At 45.4% G+C, this 22,501-nt stretch overlaps 1 protein-coding gene across 1 annotated transcript; it reads left to right on the top strand.

Annotated features, from left to right (window-relative positions):
* Window positions 1-16,162: 16,162 nt before the first annotated feature.
* LOC145857956 (protocadherin Fat 4) lies at window positions 16,163-22,000 on the top strand. Its single transcript, XM_082955531.1, has 4 exons — window positions 16,163-16,325; window positions 16,503-20,681; window positions 21,001-21,102; window positions 21,819-22,000. Exons 1-4 carry the CDS (start codon window positions 16,163-16,165, stop codon window positions 21,998-22,000), a joined length of 4,626 nt encoding a protein of 1,541 aa, XP_082811657.1.
* Window positions 22,001-22,501: the final 501 nt, after the last annotated feature.

Below are 22,501 nucleotides of genomic sequence, written 5' to 3'. Positions count from 1 at the left end.
GGCGGATGGTGATCTTAGGCTTGTGTGTGGATGCTCAGCCATGGAAACCCATTTCATGAAGCTCCTGATGAACAGTTCTTATGCTGACGTTGCTTCCAGAAGCAGTTTGGAACTCGGTAGTCAGTGTTGCAACCGAGGACAGGCGATTTTGACGCGCTACATGCTTCAGCGGTCACGTTCTGTGAGCTTGTGTGGCCTACCACTTCGCAGCTGAGCCGCTGTTGTTCCTAGACAATTCCACTTCACAATAACAGCGCTTACAGTTGACCGGGGGAGCTTTAGTAGGGCAGAAATTTGATGAACTTGTTGGAAAGGTGGCATCCTATGACGGTGCCAAGTTGAGTCATTGAGCTCTTCAGTAAGGTTGTTCTACTGCCAATGTTTGTCTATAGCGATTGCATGGCTGTGTGCTCAATTTGATACACCTGTTAGCAACGGATGTTCCACATACTTTTGTATATACAGTGCATTGGGAAAGTATTCAGACCCGTTGACTTTTTCCACATTTTGTTACGTTACAGCCTTATTCTAAAATCTATAAAATACATTTTTTCCTCATCAATCTGTTGAAACCCCCTCGGACGGTTACGTCGGCAGACCAGTCGTGATGGATCGGCGGGAATACCCAGTGTGGTATGGATCTCAATTTAGTCCAAGATGGCGTAGCAGTCGGGCGTCTGTTTTGTCTTGTCCCGTCCCGTGTATATATAGTTTTCTTCGTATATATTTCGTATACATTTTTTAAATATTTTTTATCTCAATTTCCATCTATGGACTGAACATACTCTCCTGCAACCTGTCTCACCCAATGTGGTATGGATCTGCTATTTTTTTTATACTTTAGAACCGGAATCCCCATCAGAAGCTAACTAGCTACTAGCTAGTGATCATAGGGTCCAGTGAGTAGCTAGGCGAGCTTGCGACACGGCGATTCAGACAGCTAGCAGGCCAGGGCTAGCAGATGGGCCTCAGGGGGACGTCGCACCGGAAGAGCCTGTTGAAACCCCCTCGGACGGTTACGTTGGCAGACCAGTCGTGATGGATCGGCGAGAATTGACCGGGCTGAGGCTGGCTGATGTCCGCTAGTCAGTTTGCCACTGCTAGCGGTCATCACCGTTATCTCGGACATCAGCCAGCCTCAGCCTGGTCAATTCCCGCCGATCCATCACGACTGGTCTGGGGAGACACTCTAGACCCAAACTGTTATAGACCTATATCCATCCTGCCCTGCCTTTCTAAAATCTTCGAAAGCCAAGTTAACAAACAGATCGCCAACCATTTCGAATCCCACCGTACATTCTCCACTATGCAATCTGGTTTCAGAGCTGGTCATAGGTGCACCTCAGCCACGCTCAAGGTCCTAAAAGATATCATAACCGCCATCGATAAAAGACAGTACTGTGCGGCCGTCTTCATCGACCTGGCCAAGGCTTTCGACTCTGTCAATCACCACATTCGCAATCATTGGCAGACTCAATAGCCTTGGCTTTTCAAATGACTGTCTCGCCTGGTTCACCAACTACTCTCAGATAGAGTTCAGTGTGTCATATCGGAGTGCCTGTTGTCCGGACCTCTGGCAGTCTCTATGTGGGTGCCACAGGGTTCAATTCTCGGGTCGACTCTCTTCTTTGTATATATCAATGATGTCGCTCTTGCTGCTGGTGATTCTCTGATCCACCTCTACGCAGACGACACCATTCTGTATACATCCTGCCCTTCTTTGGACACTGTGCTAACAAACCTCCAAACGAGCTTCAATGCCACTCCTCCCGTGGGCTCCGACTGCTTTTAAATGCTAGTAAAACTAAATGCATGCTCTTCAACCGATTGCTGCCCGCACCCTCCCGCCCAACTAGCATCACTACTCTGGACAGTTCTAACCTAGAGTATCTGGACAACTACAAATACCTAGGTGTCTGGTTAGACTGTAAACTCTCCTTCCAGACTCACATTAAGCATCTCCAATCCAAAATTACATTTAGAATCGGCTTCCTATTTCGCAACAAAGCCTCCTTCAGTCATGCTGCCAAACATACCCTCGTAAAACTGACTATCCTACCGATCCTTGACTTCGGCGATGTCATTTACAAAATAGCCTCCAACACTCTACTCAGCAAATTGGATGCAGTCTATCACAGTCCCATCCGTTTTGTCACCAAAGCCCCATATACTACCCACCACTGCGACCTGTATGCTCTCGTTGGTTGGCCCTCACTACATATTCGTCTCCAAACCCACTGGCTCCAGGTCATCTATAAGTCTTTGCTAGGTAAAGCCCCTCCTTATCTCAGCTCACTGGTCACCATCGCAACACCCACCTGTAGCACGTGCTCCAGCAGGTATATTTCACTAGTCATCCCCAAATCCAACACTTCCTTTGGCCGCCTTTCCTTACAGTTCTCTGCTGCCAATGACTGGAACAAATTGCAAAAATCACTGAAGCTGGAGTCTTATCTCCCTCTATAACTTTAAGCATCAGCTGTCAGAGCAGCTTACCAATCACTGTACCTGTACACAGTCCATCTGTAAAGAGCACACCCAACTACCTCATCCCCATATTATTACTTACCCTCTTGCTCTTTTGCACTCCAGTATCTCTACTTGCACATCATCATCTGCACATCTATCACTCCAGTGTTAATGCTAAATTGTAATTATTTCGCCTCTATGGCCTATTTATTACCTACCTCCCTACTCTTTTTCATTTGCACACACTGTACATAGATTTGTCATTTTTTTTCTATTGTGTTATTGGCTGTACGTTTGTTTGTGTTTGTGTAACTCTGTGTTGTTGTTTTAGTCACACTGCTTTGCTTTATTTTGACCAGGTCGCAGTTGTAAATGAGAACTTGTTCTCAACTGGCCTACCTGGTTAAATAAAAGGTTAAATAAAAAATGCCCCATAAAGACAAAGCAAAAACAGTTTTTTAGACATTTTTGCCAATGTATTAAAAATACAAAACATATCACATTTACTTATGTATTCAGACCCTTTACTCAGTACTTTATTGAAGCACCTTTGGCATCGATTACAGCCTCGAGTCTTCTTGGGTATGACGCTGCAAGCTTGGTACATCTGTATTTGGAGAGTTTCTCCCATTCCTCTCAAGGTTGGATGGGGAGTGTCGCTGCACAGTTATTTTCAGGTCTCTCCAGAGATGTTCAATCGCGTTCAAGTCCGGGCTCTGGCTGGGACACTCAAGGACATTCAGAGAGTTGTCCAGAAGCCACTCCAGCATTGTCTTGGCTGTGTGCTTGGGGTTGTTGTCCTGTTGCAAGGTGAACCTTCACCCCAGTATGTGGTCCTGAGCGCTCTGGAGCAGGTTTTCATCAAGGATCTCTCTGTACTTTGCTCCGTTCATCTTTCCCTCGACCCTGACTAGTCTCCCATCCCTGCCGCTGAAAAACATCCCCACAGCATGATGCAGCCACGTTTCCTCCAGACGTGACACTTGGTATTCAGGCCAAAGAGGTCAATCTTGGTTTCATCAGACCAGAGAATCTTGTTTCTCATGGTCTGAGAGTCCTTTAGGTGCCTTTTACTGAGGAGTGGCTTCCGTCTGGCCACTCTACCATAAAGGCCTGATTGGTGGAGTGCTGCAGAGATGGTTGTCCTTCTGGAAGGTTCTCCCATCTCCACAGAGGAACTCTGGAGCACTATCAGAGTGACCATCGGATGCTTGGTCACCTCCCTCGCTAAGGCCTTTCTCCCCCGATTGCTCCGTTTGGCCAGGCGGCCAGTTCTAGGAAGACTCTTGGTAGTTACAAACTTCTTCCATTTAAGAATGATGGAGGCCACTGTGTTCTTGGGGACCTTCAATGCTGCATAAATGTTTTGGTACCCTTCACCAGATCTGTGCCTCAACACAATCCTGTCTCGGAGCTCTACGAACAATTCCTTCGACCTCATGGCTTGGTTTTTGCTCTGACATGCACTGTCAACCGTGGGACATTACATAGACGGGTGTGTGCCTATCCAAATTATGTCCAATCAATTGAATTTACCACAGGTGGACTTCAATCAAGTTGTAGAAACATCTCAAGGATGATCAATGGAAACAGGATGCACCTGAGCTCAATTTCAAGTCTCATAGCAAAGGGTCTGAATACTTATGTAATAAAGATATATCTGTTTTGTATTTTTTATAAATTAGCTAAACAAATTAAACCTGTTTTCACTTTGTCATTATGGGTTATTGTGTGTAGACTGATATAGATGTATTTTATTTAATCCATTTGAGAACAAGACGTAACAAAAGTTGGAAAAAGTCAAGGGGTCTGAATACTTTCTGAATGCACTGTATAGTGTACCTCAGGCTGGTCAGGGGCTCTGGTAAAATGGTAATTATACAATGAAAGTCTAGGAATCATGTATCTGTACTATTTGTTAACAGATAGTTACCAATTGTCGAAGGACCAGAAAGTAAGTACCCATTGATACCTAATACTTTCCTAGTAAATACCAGCTAAGTAATTATTGTTCTGTTATTCATGTTTTAACAAACAGATCAATCAATATATACATACCTCAGCTACACAAGACTGTTCAGGTCAGTCATATCCACAAACTCTGCTGAGAACCATGACTGGAAGTCAAAATACTCCGGCGAGGAGAATTTCTTGGTGACGAAGTCAGACCCACACAGGAAACGCACTGTTATGACTGTGAGGCTGATGACCGACTGGAAGAATGGCCTCCAGCAGTCCTGAAAGATCACGGTTTGGGCATGAAGCCTAAGGGATCAGAATCCCGAATTATCCCTTTAAATGGGAAGTTTACAATAGTGGGGATATCATTCACATCTAATGCCATCTGTTCCAGATTAATCAAGCAGTAGAACTGCTCTGAGGAGATGTTTGTGATTTGATTGCCAGGCATAGGAAGTCTCTTCAGCCACGTGACATGACTCTTTTGAAAGTCAGAAAGCAAATGGAAATGTAAACATCAGAATGAACAGAAACTGTGATGTCTGTGAGATCCTACAAATGAGTCAAGCTAGGATTAACTCTGGCATTAACACCAGGAGAAACTTGCCAGTAACGGAGCACCTTGACCCCCTGACAGTTTCTCAATGCAGACGTTGAGTAGTTTATGTTTTATGGTGACTTACATCAAGTTGTGTGATCAATAGTTCGAATATAATTTCACAGACTCAAAATAAATGCTTTTCTTGTCGAAAGAAATGATCCAATCTGCTGATACCAGATTGTAGCAGCTGTGTCTGTGGCTCATCAATACCAGCCAAATAGAGAAGTGATATGTTATCAAAGCATTTAAATGCATCATTATCCAAACAACATGAATTAGGGAAGTAAAGAAACACCTCGAAGACAAGAAAAGTTCCATTTGTGTCAGAGCAGTTTTGGTGTTTCAAAATGGCTATACCCCCTGATTCAAAGTCCAGGGTCATCAGTGACTGTGACATATTTACTATCCTACAAAGCAAATCCTGTGTACAGCTGTCAACTTTGTGTTTCTTTAAAAGAGGGATCCCTCCCAATGCGCCGAGTGCCATGACTGAAAGCCTGTAGTTCATAATGGACAGTTCCTCCAGATTAGTCTGGTCATTGAAGGTGTTCGATAGAAGTGATGAATTGTAACACACATAGCAGGACAGAGAGTGTTTCCTCACACTGGACAGCCACTTGAAGGTGCCAGGGACAGCCCTTTGGGTCAAGTTGCTATAGGGCGTACAATTGAGAGAGAGCGGCAGACTGCAGCACAGATCCTGATTGCTGTTCCTGACGACTGTGTGATCATGCTCTCCGTAGCCAATGTGAGTAAGACCTTTAAACAGGTGAACATTCACAAGGCCGCAGGGTCAGACGGATTACCAGGACGTGTACTCCAAGCATGCGCAGACCAACTGGCAAGTGTCTTCACTGACATTTTCAACCTGTCCCTGACTTAGTCTGTAAAACCAAAATGTTTCAAGCATATCACCATAGTCCCTGTGCCCAAGAACCCTAAGGTAACCAGCCTAAATGACTACCGACCTGACGCACTCACATCTGTAGCCATGAAGTGCTTTGAAAGGCTGGTCATGGCTCACATCAATACCATTATCCCAGAAACCCTAGACCCACTCCAATTTGCATACCACCCTAACAGATCCACAGATGATGCAATCTCTATTGCACTCCACACTGCCCTTTCCCACCTGGACAAAAGGAACACCTATGTGAGAATGCTATTCATTGACTACAGCTCAGCATTCAACACCATAGTGCCCTCAAAACTCATCACTACTTTTTAAATTTTTTTATTTAACAAGGCAAGTCAGTTAAGAACAATTTCTTATTTGCAATGACTGCCTACACTGGCCAAACCCTAATATCGCTGGGCCAATTGTGCGCCGCCCTATGGGACTCCCAATTACGGGCGGTTGTGATACAGCATGGAATTGAACCAGGGTCTGTAGTGACGCCTCTAGCACTGAGACGCAGTGCCTTAGACCGCTGCGCCACTCGGGAGGACCCTGGGACTAAGCACCTACAGTTGAAGTGGGAAGTTTACATACACTTATGTTGGAGTCATTAAAACTTGTTTTTCAACCACTCTGCAAATTTCTTGTTAACAAACTATAGTTTTGGCAAGTCGGTTAGGACATCTACTTTGTGCATTACACAAGTAATTTTTTCAACAATTGTTTGCAGACAGATTATTTCACTTATAATTAACTGTATCACAATTCCAGTGGGTCAGAAGTTTACATACACTAAGTTGACTGTGCCTTTAAACAGCTTGGAAAATTACAGAAAATGATGTCATGGCTTTAGAAGCTTCTGTTAGGCTAATTGACATAATTTGAGTCAATTGGAGGTGTACCTGTGGATGTATTTCAAGGCCTACCTTCAAACTCAGTGCCTCTTTGCTTGACATCATGGGAAAATCAAAAGAAATCAGCCAAAAAAATTGTAGACCTCCACAAGTCTGGTTCATCCTTTGGAGCAATTTCCAAACGCCTGAAGGTACCACGTTCATCTGTGCAAACAATAGTACGTACGTAGAAACACCCTGGGACCACGCAGCCATCATACCGCTCAGGAAGAAGACGCGTTCTGTCTCCTAGAGATAATCGTACTTTGGTGCGAAAAGTGCAAATCAATCCCAGAACAACAGCAAAGGACCTTGTGAAGATGCTAGCGGAAACAGGTACAAAAGTATCTATATCCACAGTAAAACTAGTCCTATATCGACATAACCTGAAAGGCGGCTCAGCAAGGAAGAAGCCACTGCTCCAAAACCGCCATAAAAAAACAGACTACGGTTTGCAACTGCACATGGGGACAAAGATCGTACTTTTTGGAGAAATGTCCTCTGGTCTGATGAAACAAAAATATAACTGTTTGGCCATAATGACCATCATTATGTTTGGAGGACAAAGGGGGAGGCTTGCAAGCCGGAGACTACCATACCAACCGTGAAGCACGGGGGTGGCAGCATCATGTTGTGGCGGTGCTTTGCTGCAGAAGGGACTGGTGCACTTCACAAAATAGATGGCATCATGAGGAAGGAAAATTAGGTGGATATATTGAAGCAACATCTCAAGACATCAGTCAGGAAGTTAAAGCTTGGTCGCAAATGGGTCTTCCAAATGGACAATGACCCCAAGCATACTTCCAAAGTTGTGGCAAAATGGCTTAAGGACAACAAAGTCAAGGTATTGGAGTGGCCATCACAAAGCCCTGACCTCAATCCTATAGAACATTTGTGGGCAGAACTGAAAAAGCGTGTGCGAGCAAGGAGGCCTACAAACCTGACTCAGGTACACCAGCTCTGTCAGGCGGGATTGGGCCAAAATTCACCCAACTTATTGTGGGAAGCTTGTGGAAGGCTACCCAAAACATTTGACCCAAGTTAAACAATTTAAAGGCAATGCTACCAAATACTAATTGAGTGTATGTAAACTTCTGACCCACTGGGAATGTGATGAAAGAAATAAAAGCTGAAATAAATCAAAATAAAGTGGTCCTCCTAACTGACCTAAAACAGGGATTTCTTATTAGGATTAAATGTCAGGAATTGTGAAAAAATGAGTTTAAGGTGTATGTAAACTTCCGACTTCAACTGTACCTCTGCAACTGGATCCTGGGCTTCCTGACGGGCAGCCCCCAGGTGGTAAGGGTAGGTAACAACACATCTGCCACGCTGATCCTCAACTCAGGGGCCCCTAAGGGGTGCGTGCTCGGTCCCCTCCTGTACTCCCTGTTCACCCATGACTGCATGGCCAAGCACGACTCCAACACAATCATTAAATTTGCCGACGACACAACAGTGGTAAGCCTGATCACTGACAATGATGAGACAGCCTGTAGGGAGGAGGTCAGAGACCTGGCAGTGTGGTGCCAGGACAACAACCTCTCCCTCAACGTGAACAAGACAAAGGAGATGATTGTGGACTACAGGAAAATGAGGACCGAGCACACCCCCATTCTCATCAACGGGGCTGTAGTGGAGCAGGTTGAGAACTTCAAGTTCCTTGGTGTCCACATCACCAACAAACTAACATGGTCCAAGCACACCAAGACTGCCGTGAAGAGGGAACGACAATGCCTATTCCCCCTCAGGAGACTGAAAAGATTTGGCATGGGTCTTCAGATCCTCTAAACGTTCTACGGTGCACCATCGAGAGCATCCTGACTGGTTGCATCACTGCCTGGTATGGTACCTGCTCGGCCTCCGACCGCAATACGCTACAGAGGGTAGTGCGTAATGTTCAGTACATCACCGAGGCCAAGCTTCCTGCCATCCAGGACATCTATACCAGGCGATGTCAGAGGAAGGCCCTAAAAATTTCCAAGGACTCCAGCCACCCTAGTCATAGACTGTTCTCCTTGCTCTTGCATGGAAAGCGGTACCGGAGCGCCAAGTCTAGGTCAAAAAGCTTCTTAACTGCTTCTACCCCCAAGCCATAAGACTCCTCAACAGTTAATCAAATGGCTACCCAGGCTATTTGCATTGTCCCCACCCCTCCATTTTTACTCTGCTGCCACTCTCTGTTTATTATCCATGCATAGTCACTTTACCTCTACCTACATGTACATATTACCTCAATTACCTCAACTAACTGGTGCCTCCACACATTGCCTCTGTACTGGTACCCCCTGTTTATAGCCTCGCTAATGTTATTTTATTGTTGCTCCTTAATTATTTGTTATATTTCAACAACAAAAAATCTTAACTGCATTGTTGGTTAATTAAGGGCTTGTATGTAAGTAATAACTGTTGTATTCGCATCATGTGACAAATAAAATTTGATTTCATTTTAGATCCATTCTTAATCTCGAGACAGAGTTTGAGGGAACAATAGAGAAGTTGAGTTTGAGGGATGCGCTTCCAGTACCAGATGGACTGATCCTAGAGGATGCATTTTTATTCAACCAACCCCAGGATTCAAAGATCCAAACAAACCACGAATAGTCCCAGTTGAACAAAGACCAGCCTCATTTTTATTGTGAAGAAGAGACACTGATCCGTTAGAAGGTAATGGTGATGCTGGTCCTGGAGTTTGTCCAAGGGAATCACTTTCAGTCTTGTCCAGTCGAGTTCTGTTTTATCCAGTGAACGTCAATTGATCCAGTGAGATAAATGATTGAGAAGCAGAATGATGCACTATCCAAGATGTTGGTGGGATTACTTGTCCAGTGGATTGAATACCTGGAGTAGTTCCACTGCTTTCTCTGTGAACTGTGTTGTCTGTATGCAGCTTCTTTTAGTATGCTTACATATTTTACTATGTGTAATCCCTTCCATATAAGTGTTGTTTTAACAAGACACTTTAGGTTACAACTAAGATCATTTTATTTGAACAATTCTTCACTTCCTCTTAGCCTCTATGTGAGAGTAAGTGGTTTGCAGTGTCTATATGCAATACAAAGATGCCAGACAACATAGTCTAAAGGCAGATCACACACTACATACAGTGCATTTGGAAAGTATTCAGACCCCTTGACTTTTTCCACATTTTGTTACATTACAGTCTTATTCTAAAATGGATTAAATACAAATAAATCGTCAATCTACACACAGTAATGACAAAGCAAAAACAAGTTTTTAGAAATGTTTGTGAATGTATTAAAAATAAAAAACAAATACCTTATTTACGTAAGTATTCAGACACTTTGCTGAGACTCATTTGAGCTCAGGTCCATCCTGTTTCCATTGATCATCCTTGATTGGAATCCACCTGTGGAAAATTCAATTGATTGGACATATTTTGGAAAGGCACACACCTGTCTATATAAGGTCCCTTCGATGCTACATTTCTGTAGCATTGAAGGTCCCCAAGAACACAGTGGCCTCCATCATTCTAAATGGAAGAGGTTTGGAACCCACCAAGACTCCTCCTAAAACTGACAGCCCGCTTGGAGTTTGCCAAAAGGCACCTAAAGGATTCTCCAACCATGAGAAACAAGATTCTCTCGTCTGATGAAACCAAGATTAAACTCTTTGGCCTGAATGCCAATCGTCACGTCTGGAGGAAACCTGGCACCATACCTACGGTGAAGCATGGTGGTTGCAGCATCATGCTGTGGGGATGTTTTTCAGCAGCAGGGACTGGGAGACTAGTCAGGATCGAGTGAACGATGAACTTCCTGTTGGAAGGTTCACCTTCCAACAGGACAACGACCCTGGGCACACAGCAAAGACAACGCAGGAGTGGCTTCGGTACAAATCTCATTGTCCACAGCCAGAGCCCAGACTTGAACCTGATCAAACATCTCTGGAGAGACCTGAAAATAGCTGTGCAGCGACGCTCCTCATCCAACCTGACAGAGCTTGAGAAGATCTGCAGAGAAGAATGGGAGAAACTCCCCAAATATAGGTGTGTAAAGCTTGTAGCGTCATACCCTAGAAGCCTTGAGGCTGTAATCGCTACCAAAGGTGCTTCAACAAAGTACTGAATGAAGGCTCTGAATACTTATGTAAATGTTTTATTTTTATTCATTTGCAAAAATGTCTAAAAACCTGTTTTTGCTTTGTCATTATGGATTATTGTGTGTAGATTGATGAAGAAAAATATATATTGTAACAGCTGTCGTTGGGAATAGAGGACCAAAACACAGCAGGAATGTGGATGCTCATCTTGTTATTTATTTTAAATAAAGAGAACACCAAAATAACAAAACGAAGAACGCACAAACAACAAAAGTCTTGTCAGGCTCACACAGGCAAAACAAGAAACAATCTCCCACCACAAACCAAACCAAACAATTACCCATATATAGGACAATCAGAGGCAACGAGAAAGCACCTGCCTCCAATTAAAAGTCCACCCCCCCCCCCCATCAACCTAAACATAGAAATACAAAACATAGAACATAGACCAAAACCCAGAAATAATAAATCAAACACCCTACTACATACACCACCATTTTATTGGTAGACTACATGATATTATAGATGATGTATCTTTCAGATATCCTATCCTAAGTATTGAATAATCCTCCTTGATGTTGTCTGTCAGGTATGAACGGAGAGGTGGACATAGAAGTGACAGCCGAAGATGGCGACACTACATTCTTGGTCAATCCAGACGGTGCTCTCTGCCTAAACATAGAGTTAGACAGAGAGAGCAGCTCAGACTACCGTCTGACAGTCCAGGCCACCGATCGTGCTCTGTCCATTTCTAGACGCCTCACTGCCACAGCACGTGTTGTCATCAATGTAGATGATATAAACGACAACATGCCGTCTTTCACGTCAGCCGGTAGTGTCACCATCCCAGAAGACACTGCTCTCCAGGCTGTTGTCATGGTGATACAGGCAGTGGATGTGGACTCAGGATCCAACGGGGACGTCGTCTACACCCTGGAGGACACGTCAGTCAGTGTGTTCAGTATCAACCGTACTAATGGTCGTCTGTACTTGCAACAGCCTCTGGACCGAGAGCAGGTAAATTGACTGTACTTTTAAACTTTTTACTCTTTCTAGCACTGATTTTGCTGATAGTGGCATGGTTTTACTTTCATTGATCATTATTATGTGGTAATGTTACCTACTTAAGTAGGTTTCTTTCAATTTAGAATCTTTTTACTGGGATTGGGGATGTGATGCATCTGAGACAAATAGAGGACATACTAGTGGCAAACCCCCACTGCTAGAGGCCATGCATAGTACAGGATTGGCAACACTACTACTAGACTAGACCCCAGTACCTTACTTCTTTTAGTTGAATATCTGCTAATAAACTTAACTAAATGTATATTTTCATTTTGAAGGTTCCTCACCCTGAAAATCGTTTATGGGTCAGGAGAAACAGTAATCCATGGTTTGGTTTTCTTTAAAAAGCCATTACAAACTTCAGCTAACTTTAATCATCACTAGCACTGAAACCTACTAAAATCAATGCAATTACTTGGTTTGACGTTACATAAAAGGTGACCTTGTCACCTGTGTGCCCCATGCCCCTATCACTCCCACAGATGTTTTGCTAGTTAAAGTTAGCTGAAATTTAAACTGGCTGTTTAAAGTAAACCAAGCCATAAACTGATCTCAGGGTGAGGAACCATCTAACATTAAATAGTCAAATAGTAAACTTCCCCTTTAACTTAATGGTCTGCTAAATGACTGAAATGTAAATGTCATGTAAATTCAGTTGGATACGCTGACTGTCACTGTGACAGCCACAGACAGAGGCTCTCCTCCGCTGGCCTCCTCTATGAACCTAGCAGTGCATGTAGAGGACGCCAACGATCACAACCCAGAGTTCACACACAACTACTACAGCCTGGCACTCAGAGAGGATACCCCCAGAGGAACCAGCCTGTTGCAGCTCCGTGCTCTGGATGGGGACATTGGCTTTAATGGACAGGTGTGGTACTATAAGCTGTCCCAGGGTCACAAGAAAGACAATGGGTCTAATGGACAGGTGCAGTAATGAGCTGTCCCAGGGTCAGACAAGAGATATTGGGATTACATTTAATGTACACTATATATACAAAAGTATGTGGACACCCCTTCAAATTTGTGGATTTGGCTATTTCAGCCACAGCCCTGCAATCTCCATAGACAAACATTTGCAGTAGAGTGGCCTCACTGAGGCCTCCTGAGTGGCGCAGCGGTCTAAGGCACTGCATTGCAGTGTTGCGGCATCACTACAGCTTGGGGTTCGATCCCAGGCTGTCTCATTACCGACCGTGACCGGGAGTCCCATAGGGGTCTGGCCGGAGGTGCTTTACTTGGCTCATCGCGCATGAGCTACTCCTTGTGGGGGGCCTGCAGGCTGACTTTGGTCATCAGTTGAACAGTGTTTCCTTCGAAACATTGGCGCTTCTAAATTAAGCAAGCGGGTGTTTAGAAGCGCGGCTTGGCAGGTCATGTTTCAGAGGACGTTGCGGTGATGAGACAAGACTGTAATCATGAAATTGGGGAGAAAAAAAGGGGGTAAGATTAAAAAAATTTAAATAACGAATGGCCTCAGTGAAGCGCTCAGTGACTATTAACGTGACACCATCATATGATACCACCTTTCCAACAAGTCAATTCGTAACATTTTTGCCCTGCTAGAGTTGCCCAGGTCAACTGTAAGTGCTGCTATTGGCAAGTGGAAATGTCTTGGGGCAACAACAACTCAGCCGCAAAGTGGTAGGCCACACAAGCTCACAGAACGGGACCGCCGAATGCTGAAGCGCGTAGAGCCTAAAAATCATCTGTCCTCAGTTCCAAACTGCCTCTGGAAGCAACGTCAGCACAGGAACTGTTCGTCAGGAGCTTCATGAAATGGGTTTTCATGGTCGAGTAGCCGCACACAAGCCTAAGATCACCATGTGCAATGCCAAGCTGTAGTGGTGTAAAGCTCACCACTATTGGACTCTAGCAGTGGAAACACGTTCTCTGGAGTGATGAATCACGCTTTACCATCTTGCAGTCCAACAGACGAATCAGGGTTTGGCGGATGCCAGTAGAACACTATCTGACCTCAACCCCATCGAACACCTTTGGTATGAATTGGAACGCCAACTGCAAGCCAGGCCTAATCGCCCAACATCATTGCCTGACCTCACTAATGCTCTTGTGGCTGAACAGAAGAAGGTCCCCGCAGCAATGTTCCAACTTCTAGTGGAAAGCCTTCCCAGAAGAGTGGAGGCTGTTATTTATGGGGGGGACCAACTCCATATTAATGCCTATGATTTTGGAATGAAATGTTCGACCAGCAGGTGTCCACATACTTCTGGTCATGTATTTGTTTTTAATGTTCTGAAATGTCTGTCTGTTTTTGTAAACATGACCAATAAGAACTCTTAACTCTAAATGGACAGGTGCGCTACCAGCTGTCTCAGGGGAGTCCGTTCCTGGTGGACTCAGTCCGAGGTGTCATCTCCCTGATAGACAGGCTGGACAGAGAGAGAGCCTCCTTTCACCTGCTAGCCGTCACAGCCATGGACCAGGGCAGCATGCCCAGGTCAGCCACTGCTGTGGTCAACATCACTGTCCTCGATGTCAATGACTGCAGCCCGCTGTTCTCTCCAGACACACTGATGCTCCATGTGTTGGAGAACGGCGGAGACCCGTCTCAGCTCACCCACCAGGTAACTGCTGTGGTAGGGTTATTGCTTTATTATTAAACCCTTATTTAGTTAGGTAAGTCATTGGGAACAAGTGACCCTTTATAATAATGACCTGGTTAGGACCTGGAGTAATCTGACTTAAGTACCCTCCAGCTTCATATGAACAATTACCAATTTACCAACTTAATTTTGATGCAGTCATAATGCATTGTAATTTTTGTCATTTAGTGTAATCTCATAATGATGATTGCGTTATTATTAGCCATTTTGAGTCTGTTAAACAATTGCCACATGACATACAGTATGACATAACATACAGTAGTATCATGAGTTGAATACAATACAAGTAAAACATTAGTAATACATTATACCTGTTGTCTTTCAGTAATATCTTAACCCCCCCCAATTGTGACCAGGTATCAGCTAGGGATGATGATCTAGGGGTGAACAGCCAGCTGAGGTACTTCATAGATAGAGACTGGGAGGGTCTCTTCTCTCTGTCGCCAAACGGCACCTTTCACATGCTACAGAGCCTGGACAGGGAGGTGACATCTCTCTACAAGTTAGACATCATGGCTGTCGACTCAGGTGATCAGGATCTCTGCTTCCGTATGACAAAAACATGTTGTTCCTTTAAGAAATATCAGAACTCAGTTTTTTCTGCTTTACAAGTATAATGTATACACATGAGAGCTGTATCTAAATTGTATACTGTATATCACATTGTGAATCCCGACTGCAGTGATTTGTGTGTGATGTAGGATTTAGCCAAGCTCTCTCTGAGCAGTAATGAATATGGAATAAGATGTTATTTTATGTTTGTCGAGATGTCACAAAATAAAAACTCATACATGCTTATAGCAAGTAATAAAGCATAATACCTGCAGGCTGTTAGTATCTTTTTGTTGCTGTTGATATTGTTCTTTTGTTTGGTCTCTTCAGGTTTGCCGCCTCTGACAGGGACTGTGACAGTCCATGTTGTAGTGGACGATATGAATGACAACCGGCCAGTGTTTAGTGAGGAGGTCTACACCACCATTGTCTATGAGGATAGCCCTGCAGGCACAGTGTTTGCCATGGTCACTGCCTATGATGCGGATGAAGGTGTCAATGGACAAGTAAGGTAGAGTTCCCTTGACTGGAACAAGATATGAAGTCCTGTGGATCCTCATCACTGGAGATGGCAAAGAATATATGGTCAGATCTTTTGCTGTAATATTATTTTGATTCAGTGCTGTAATTTGATGGTTAACTGTATTCCAGGTATTCCATAGAGAGTGCTGATGGACCCTTCTCTATTGAGGACACGTCTGGGGAGCTGTTGACCACTGGCGTGCTGGACAGGGAGGCGGTGGCAATCTACAGACTGACTGTAGTGGCCAGGGACACACACCCCACACAGCAGCTGTCCAGCTCGGTACAGGTGTCTGTCCTGATTGCAGATGTCAACGACCATTGGCCTCAGTTCCTCCACAGCCCCTATGTGGCTAACATGCCGGCTGGATCTGCTCCGGGTGAGGGGGTTTAGTAACAGCAGCCATTTTAGATATCATAGATAAACAAGAAAAACAATGTAATTCCTATTATTACAAATGCCCTTTATTAATGCGATTATGATAGGGGTACAATGTGTTTATGATTTGTTTCAATGCTGTTTGTGCCCGTGTTCTGCACTGCAGGGTCTGTTGTGTGTGCGGTGAGAGCACTGGATGGTGACTCAGGGATCAATGCACAGCTTCACTTCTTCTTATATGGGCAGAACACTGGCCAGTTCTTCATCAGCCCACACAGGGGAACCATTTTCACCACTGGTGCCCTCACAGGGACAAACGACATCACTATCAACGTGCACGTGGAAGACGGGGGAGACAATCCTAAATTTGACACAACAACTGTTACCATCAGGTTCAAAGTTCAATCTTTATTTGTCTGCTTTGGGAGTTGTGGGGAAGGGTTGTAGCTCTTTAACTGTGGTGATGACCTGCCAGCTGGCACATCACCAACTCATCTCTGCATTTTCCTCTTCTTTTTTTCCCTCCTTACCAGATTCCAGAATGCCTCAGAGTTCCCCACAGTTGGTGTAGATGTTCTCAGACCATCTCTCTCTGAAGAGGACCCAGAGGGAACCTTGGTAGCTCTGGTCTCAGCCGGGACTTCCAGAGCAGGTCCAGTCTCCTTCTACCTGGTGTCTGGAGACTCTGACCACCTGTTCCGCCTCCACCAGGCCACTGGCCAGTTGACCATCCACCACCCTCTGGACTATGAGACCAACAAAGAGTTTCTACTGCTGGTGGAGGCCAGAGATGCAGGCTCCCCACCGTTCTCTTCTTATGCAGAGATTCACGTGAATGTCACTGATGTGAACGATAACGCACCACAGTTCACTCAGAGTGAATATAGGTGTGAGGTACCGGAGAACTCTCCAGCGACGTGGGTGTGTGACGTGCTCGCCATCGATGCGGACTCTGGGAGTTATGGAAAGGTGCAGTACAGCATTTTAGAGCGGAACATTGACCATGTTTTTACCATTGACTCAGAAAATGGCATGCTGAGCACAACAACGAGTTTAGACCGCGAGGAAATACCTGAGTACAATTTAATCATCGTAGCTGCAGACAAAAACAACAGTTTCTATAAAGACATTGCAGTCATGCTAGTGGTGGTTTTGGACACAAACGACCACGCACCTCGGTTTACACAGATCTTCTTCACTGAGATAACTGAGGATTCTCCTATCGGACACACCATTTTACAGATAATCTCAACAGATGACGACATCGGTGCCAATGCTGTGATTACTTATTCCATAATTGACCAGAGGGATGGCGTTCTTCCGTTCAGTATTGATAAGACTAGTGGGTGTATAACAGTGTTGCTGTCTCTGGACAGGGAGACCCAGGACCATTATGTGGTGAAAGTCAATGCCAACGACTCAGCTTGGAGCATTAGTACAGACGTGACAATAGACGTAACTGATGTTAATGACAACAAACCTGTCTTTACTAAACAGGTCTACACTGCTACTGTCACTGAGACCAGGGCCCAGGAAGTATTTGTTATGCAAGTTCTCGCTATGGATGCTGACCTGGGACAAAACAGTCAGATTGTGTATCTGATCGACCCTCCCAGTGAGCAGTTCTGGGTCAATGCGTCTACTGGGGATATTCTCACCAAGCAACCCATATCTTTACTACATCAGTCTGCCTCTCTGAGCCTTAGTATTACGGTTGTAGCCTCCGACTGTGGCAATGTTCGTTCATACAGTAACTCCATGGTCATTGTAACCGTTGTTCAGTATAACCATTTCCCTCCCAGCTTCCTGCCTTTCCCACCTCTCCTGTCCATCCCCTATAACATCGCCATGGGAACCAAGGTGGTGTGGCTAACAGCCGTGGACCGGGACTCCAATCACAGCAAAAGCAACACTACTATAGAATACAGTCTCGCCGGAGGTAATGCATCAGATTTTTTTGTAATAAACATGGACGATGGGAGACTGATGCTTAATAGGACATTGAGGCAAAGCCTTAACTCACTGTTGATGCTCATAGTTACAGCAAAGGACCAGGGGTTCCCTCCTCTCTCATCACAGGCTGTTGTTCAATTTGAGGTTACAGGAGAGAATCAGTTTTCCCCGCAGTTTTCAGAGACGTATGTTACCTTCTCCGTCCCTGAGGATCTGCTAGTGGGGTCAGTCATTGGGAAAGTCCAGGCCGAAGACGGAGACGATGGAGTCAATGGTGTGCTCTCATATTCTATAACGTCAGGAAACAAATATTCACCATTCTCTTTAGGACAGAGGTCAGGACTGATTACTCTAGTCGAAAGGCTGGACTATGAGAAACAAGGAGTTTATCATATTCAGATCACCGCCAAAGACGGAGGCTGGATCTCTAAGACTGGGACGGTAATCATGACCGTGAATGTCAGTGACGTGAATGACAACCCTCCGGTCTTCACATTGTCACAGTACACAGCCTCAGTGCTGGAGAACTCTGTGGTTGGGACACCGGTCCTCCAGGTCGGAGCTACCGATGCAGACTCAAGTACCAATGCATATATCACCTACTCACTGATGGCCAGTGGACACTCTGGCCAGTTTGCCATCGACTCCAGGAACGGCACTGTCACCACTTTGGATATCTTTGACTTTGAGCTCAAGCGGTCCTTCGAAATAACTGTCAAGGCCTCAGATGCAGAAAACCGCCATTCATTCAGTGTTGCACACGTTAATATCCAAGTCTCAGGAGTCAACGAGTTCAGCCCAGCGTTCCTGCAACACAAGCTCAACCTGTCCGTCTCCGAGAATGTATCTATTGGAACTAGAGTTGGCAAGGTAACCGCCACTGACTCTGACGAAGGCCTGGACGGACTGGTCTTCTACCTGCTCATTGGACAAAGCCGATGGACAGGCTTCGACGTAGATGAACAGAGCGGAGAGATCTACATCACCGCTGATCTGAGGAAGCAGGGCTACAGCCATGCCACCCTGAGAATCCTAGCTAAGAACCGAGGCGTCATCACAGGGCTAGATGTGGACGAAGCCTTGGTCTACATCAATATAGTGGACACTAACGACCCACCGGAGTTCTCCTCAGGGCTCTACAGTGCGGAGATCAGGGAGGACAGCCTTGTGGGGAATTCTGTTATCAGAGTGGTTGCCCTGGACCAGGACTCTGTCCCAGAGTGGAGCCGCTTCTCCTACAGCATCCCGGATGGAAACGTCAACTCATCCTTCTTTGTAGACCCTGTCAGTGGACTTGTGTCTGTCAATGCCCCCCTGGACAGAGAACTGTGGCCCCTATACAACCTGACTGTGACAGCCACAGACCAGGGTTCTCCGCCAGCCACTGGGACTGCTCAAATTGTGGTGACCATTACTGATGTTAATGACAACACCCCCACATTGGTCAACACACATGGGCAGGTGAAGGAGAACCAGCCTGCTGGTACCATAGTGGCCAGGCTCAACACCTCTGATGCTGATCTACCTCCCAACCAGGGGCCATTCTCCTACTGGATCGTCCAGCCTGCCTCAGGGAGGAGCTTCACCCTAACTTCTGATGGAGTCCTTTCCACCTCCAGACCTTTGGACCGGGAGGTCAACTCTGTGTTTCATCTGTCGGTGGTGATCAGTGACGCAGGGACTCCTCCACTGTCCTCCACCACGATGTTTAACGTCAGAGTCGAGGATGAGAACGATAACCCATCGGTCCCGAGGAACGTCTACATTGAGGTGAAGTACTATGGCAGTGCCTTCCCCGGCGGCTTCATCGGCGACGTCAGACCCGAGGACCAGGATGTGGTGGACATGTTTAACTGCAGCATCAGAAACGGACCTCTTAACATGTTCACGATCCCTGATGGCACCTGTGATCTCTGGTCCTCTCCATACCAGGGAGAAGCTACGTACAACATCACAATTGAGGCCACCGACCACCTCCACCCTCCCGTTAACAACAGTATCTACGTGAACTACAAAGGCTTCACCAACTCTTCCATGGACAGCTGTATACTGTTCTATGTGGCGTCCACCTCGGTCGAAGACTTCTTGTCTCTCAATTATTTGAAGTTTGTCAAAGCCCTGGACAGCCTGTTCAACCTGCTGGCCTCCAAGACTCACATGTTTGGGATTAAGCCTACAGGTGATAAAGTCCTGCTTCTGGCTGCGGTGAAGAGTTACAACGGTCAGTACCTGAATGGAGAGGTCGCCAGCAGTATCTCTGCTGCCCACCAGAAACTCCTGGAGGCTCAGAGCAACATCACTCTGTCCTACATCACCAGCGACCCCTGCCTCGTCAACCCCTGTCTGAACGGAGCCACCTGCAACAAAAATGTCCACATCGGCCCAGATGTGTTCGTCCTGGAGAGCCCGTCGGTCATCTTTGTGTCGCCGCAGAATGAGATCTTTAATTGTTTGTGTTCAGGGGGCTTCGCCGGCACCCTGTGCGAATTAGACGTGGATGAATGTGACGAGAGACCCTGCGAGAAACAGAGTGTGTGTGTTAACAACCCAGGAGGGTTCCGTTGCCACTGTAAGAGGGGCTTCTCTGGCCTGTACTGCTCAGCTGACGTGGATGTATGCCTGGAGGTCCACTGTCAACATGGAGGAACGTGCCTGAACACGGAGGATGGGGTTCACTGTGACTGTAGTCCTGGATATGAGGGTAAGTAATATTGAACCTGAATCTCAACATTGACTCTGTAATGCATGTAACCCAGTCACTACAAATTCAAGTTAAAACTGAGGGTTGAGAATTGGAGGTTCCAATTCTCAGATCAACGCAGGTCAACTTACTAATAGACTAATTGTTATCACAACACTAAGATGTCAGATGAACACCTGCATTCTACAATGGCTTTACACACAAACAGTACTGTAGCAATTATTCCAAATGCTGTACAGAATTATTTTTACATGTGTCTCAAAACAGAGATAGAGAGAGGATTTGGAGTGTTAACTGTTTAACCTTTTGTTCTTTTCAGGAGAGTTTTGTGAGCATTCCGTTAACCACTGCGCATCAGCACCTTGTTTCCAAGGCAACTGCACCAATGGTCTGACAGGATACACATGTCATTGCCCTTTTGGTGAGAAATTATACAATCTGTTAACATACACACTTCTTGTCCAGGCTGGGCGGCACATTGGTTAAGTCACTCATATGATTGTATTTGTGGTTATTATATTGACCTGGCATTAAACTAGCTGTAAAAGCTTGTCACACCAACATACATACACTTGACTTAATTGTTGTGTGAATGGTTCGCTACACTGTGTAGCGAACATGTAACGGGCGTCATATAGAGGAGAACAAGGCGCAGCGTGTTGAGTGCTCATCGTTATATTTTAATGAAAACGAACACTAGCCAAAATAAACAAAATGACAGCCAACAGTTCTGTCAGGTAAATCCAACGAAACAGAAAACAACTACCCACAAAAACCAAGGGGGAAAAAGGCTGCCTAAGTATGGCTTCCAATCAGAGACAACGATAGACAGGTGCCTCTGATTGGAAACCATACCCGGCCAAAAAATAGAAATACAAACATAGAATGCCCACCCCGACCTATCTAAACAGAGAAAAAACAGCTCTCTTAGGTCAGAGCGTGACAAAACAATTAATGTAAACTCGTGAGATCAGGCAGCTTGCGAGGCTATTGAATGGGTGCTCAGTCCTTAAAATGTTTAATCAGAATGCTGAAAGGATTCTTTGAATCCCTACAAAATGTCTGTCCTGATCCTCCTTTCACAATTATTTTCAGCATTCTTGTTAGTTCTACATTTGCCTTTGTCTTCTCCCTCAGGTGTGAGTGGCATCCACTGCGAAGAGGACAGCTATGGCTTTGAGGAGTTGTCCTATATGGAGTTTCCTCCTCTAGATCCCAGGAGTAACTTCATCTCCCTGGAGCTGGCCACGTTGCAGCAGAACAGCCTGCTGCTGTATAACCCTGCAGGTAGACGGATTGATTTGACTTATTTTCTATGAATAAAAACGAAATGTAAAAACTACACAGTGAAACACAGCATTTCAAAACTGTGTGTGATGTGTGCTGTCTGGGGGGGATTGAGAATGGAGCAGAAAACACATTTTTGTTGTTTGGTGTAATTAATGGACAATAACGTTGTATTGTTGTAAAATTATTGAAGATAACACCAAAAAAATAAATGTTCCTTTATGGTCCTTGACCATGGTATCAGGCCCGGGCAGTGTAGAGTACCTGGCACTGGAGGTTGTGAAGGGGAGGGTCTGTCTCTCATACGACCTGGGCTCTGGAGCTGTCCGTCTGCAGACGGAAAGGCAGGTGGCTGATGGACGCTTTCACAGCATCACCGTCAGGAGGATAGGAAATGTGAGTCCCAAGGGCATGCGTGTGGCCGGCCCACACACGGGCACACACGTTAATAGTACGTGCAGCCATAAACAAATATGGTACATGCAGACATAAACACACACACACACACACACACACACACACACACATATGCA

This window comes from Salmo salar, chromosome 09, assembly GCF_965601325.2.
Source record: "Salmo salar chromosome 09, fSalSal1, whole genome shotgun sequence".
Classification (NCBI taxonomy): Eukaryota; Metazoa; Chordata; class Actinopteri; order Salmoniformes; family Salmonidae; genus Salmo; species Salmo salar.
Note: the sequence above shows the minus strand (reverse complement) of the source record. Positions and strands in the feature narration are given on the sequence as shown.

What these genes read in the sequence shown, in the direction of transcription:
- LOC145857956 (XM_082955531.1), top strand. Translation starts at nt 16,163, where the DNA reads ATGCTGTTTGTGCCCGTGTTCTGCACTGCAGGGTCTGTTGTGTGTGCG. An exon ending in GGGAACCATTTTCACCACTG is followed by an intron (nt 16,326 to 16,502) that starts GTGCCCTCACAG and finishes ATGACCTGCCAG; the next exon opens with CTGGCACATCACCAACTCAT. An exon ending in CACATGTCATTGCCCTTTTG is followed by an intron (nt 21,103 to 21,818) that starts GTGAGAAATTAT and finishes CTTCTCCCTCAG; the next exon opens with GTGTGAGTGGCATCCACTGC.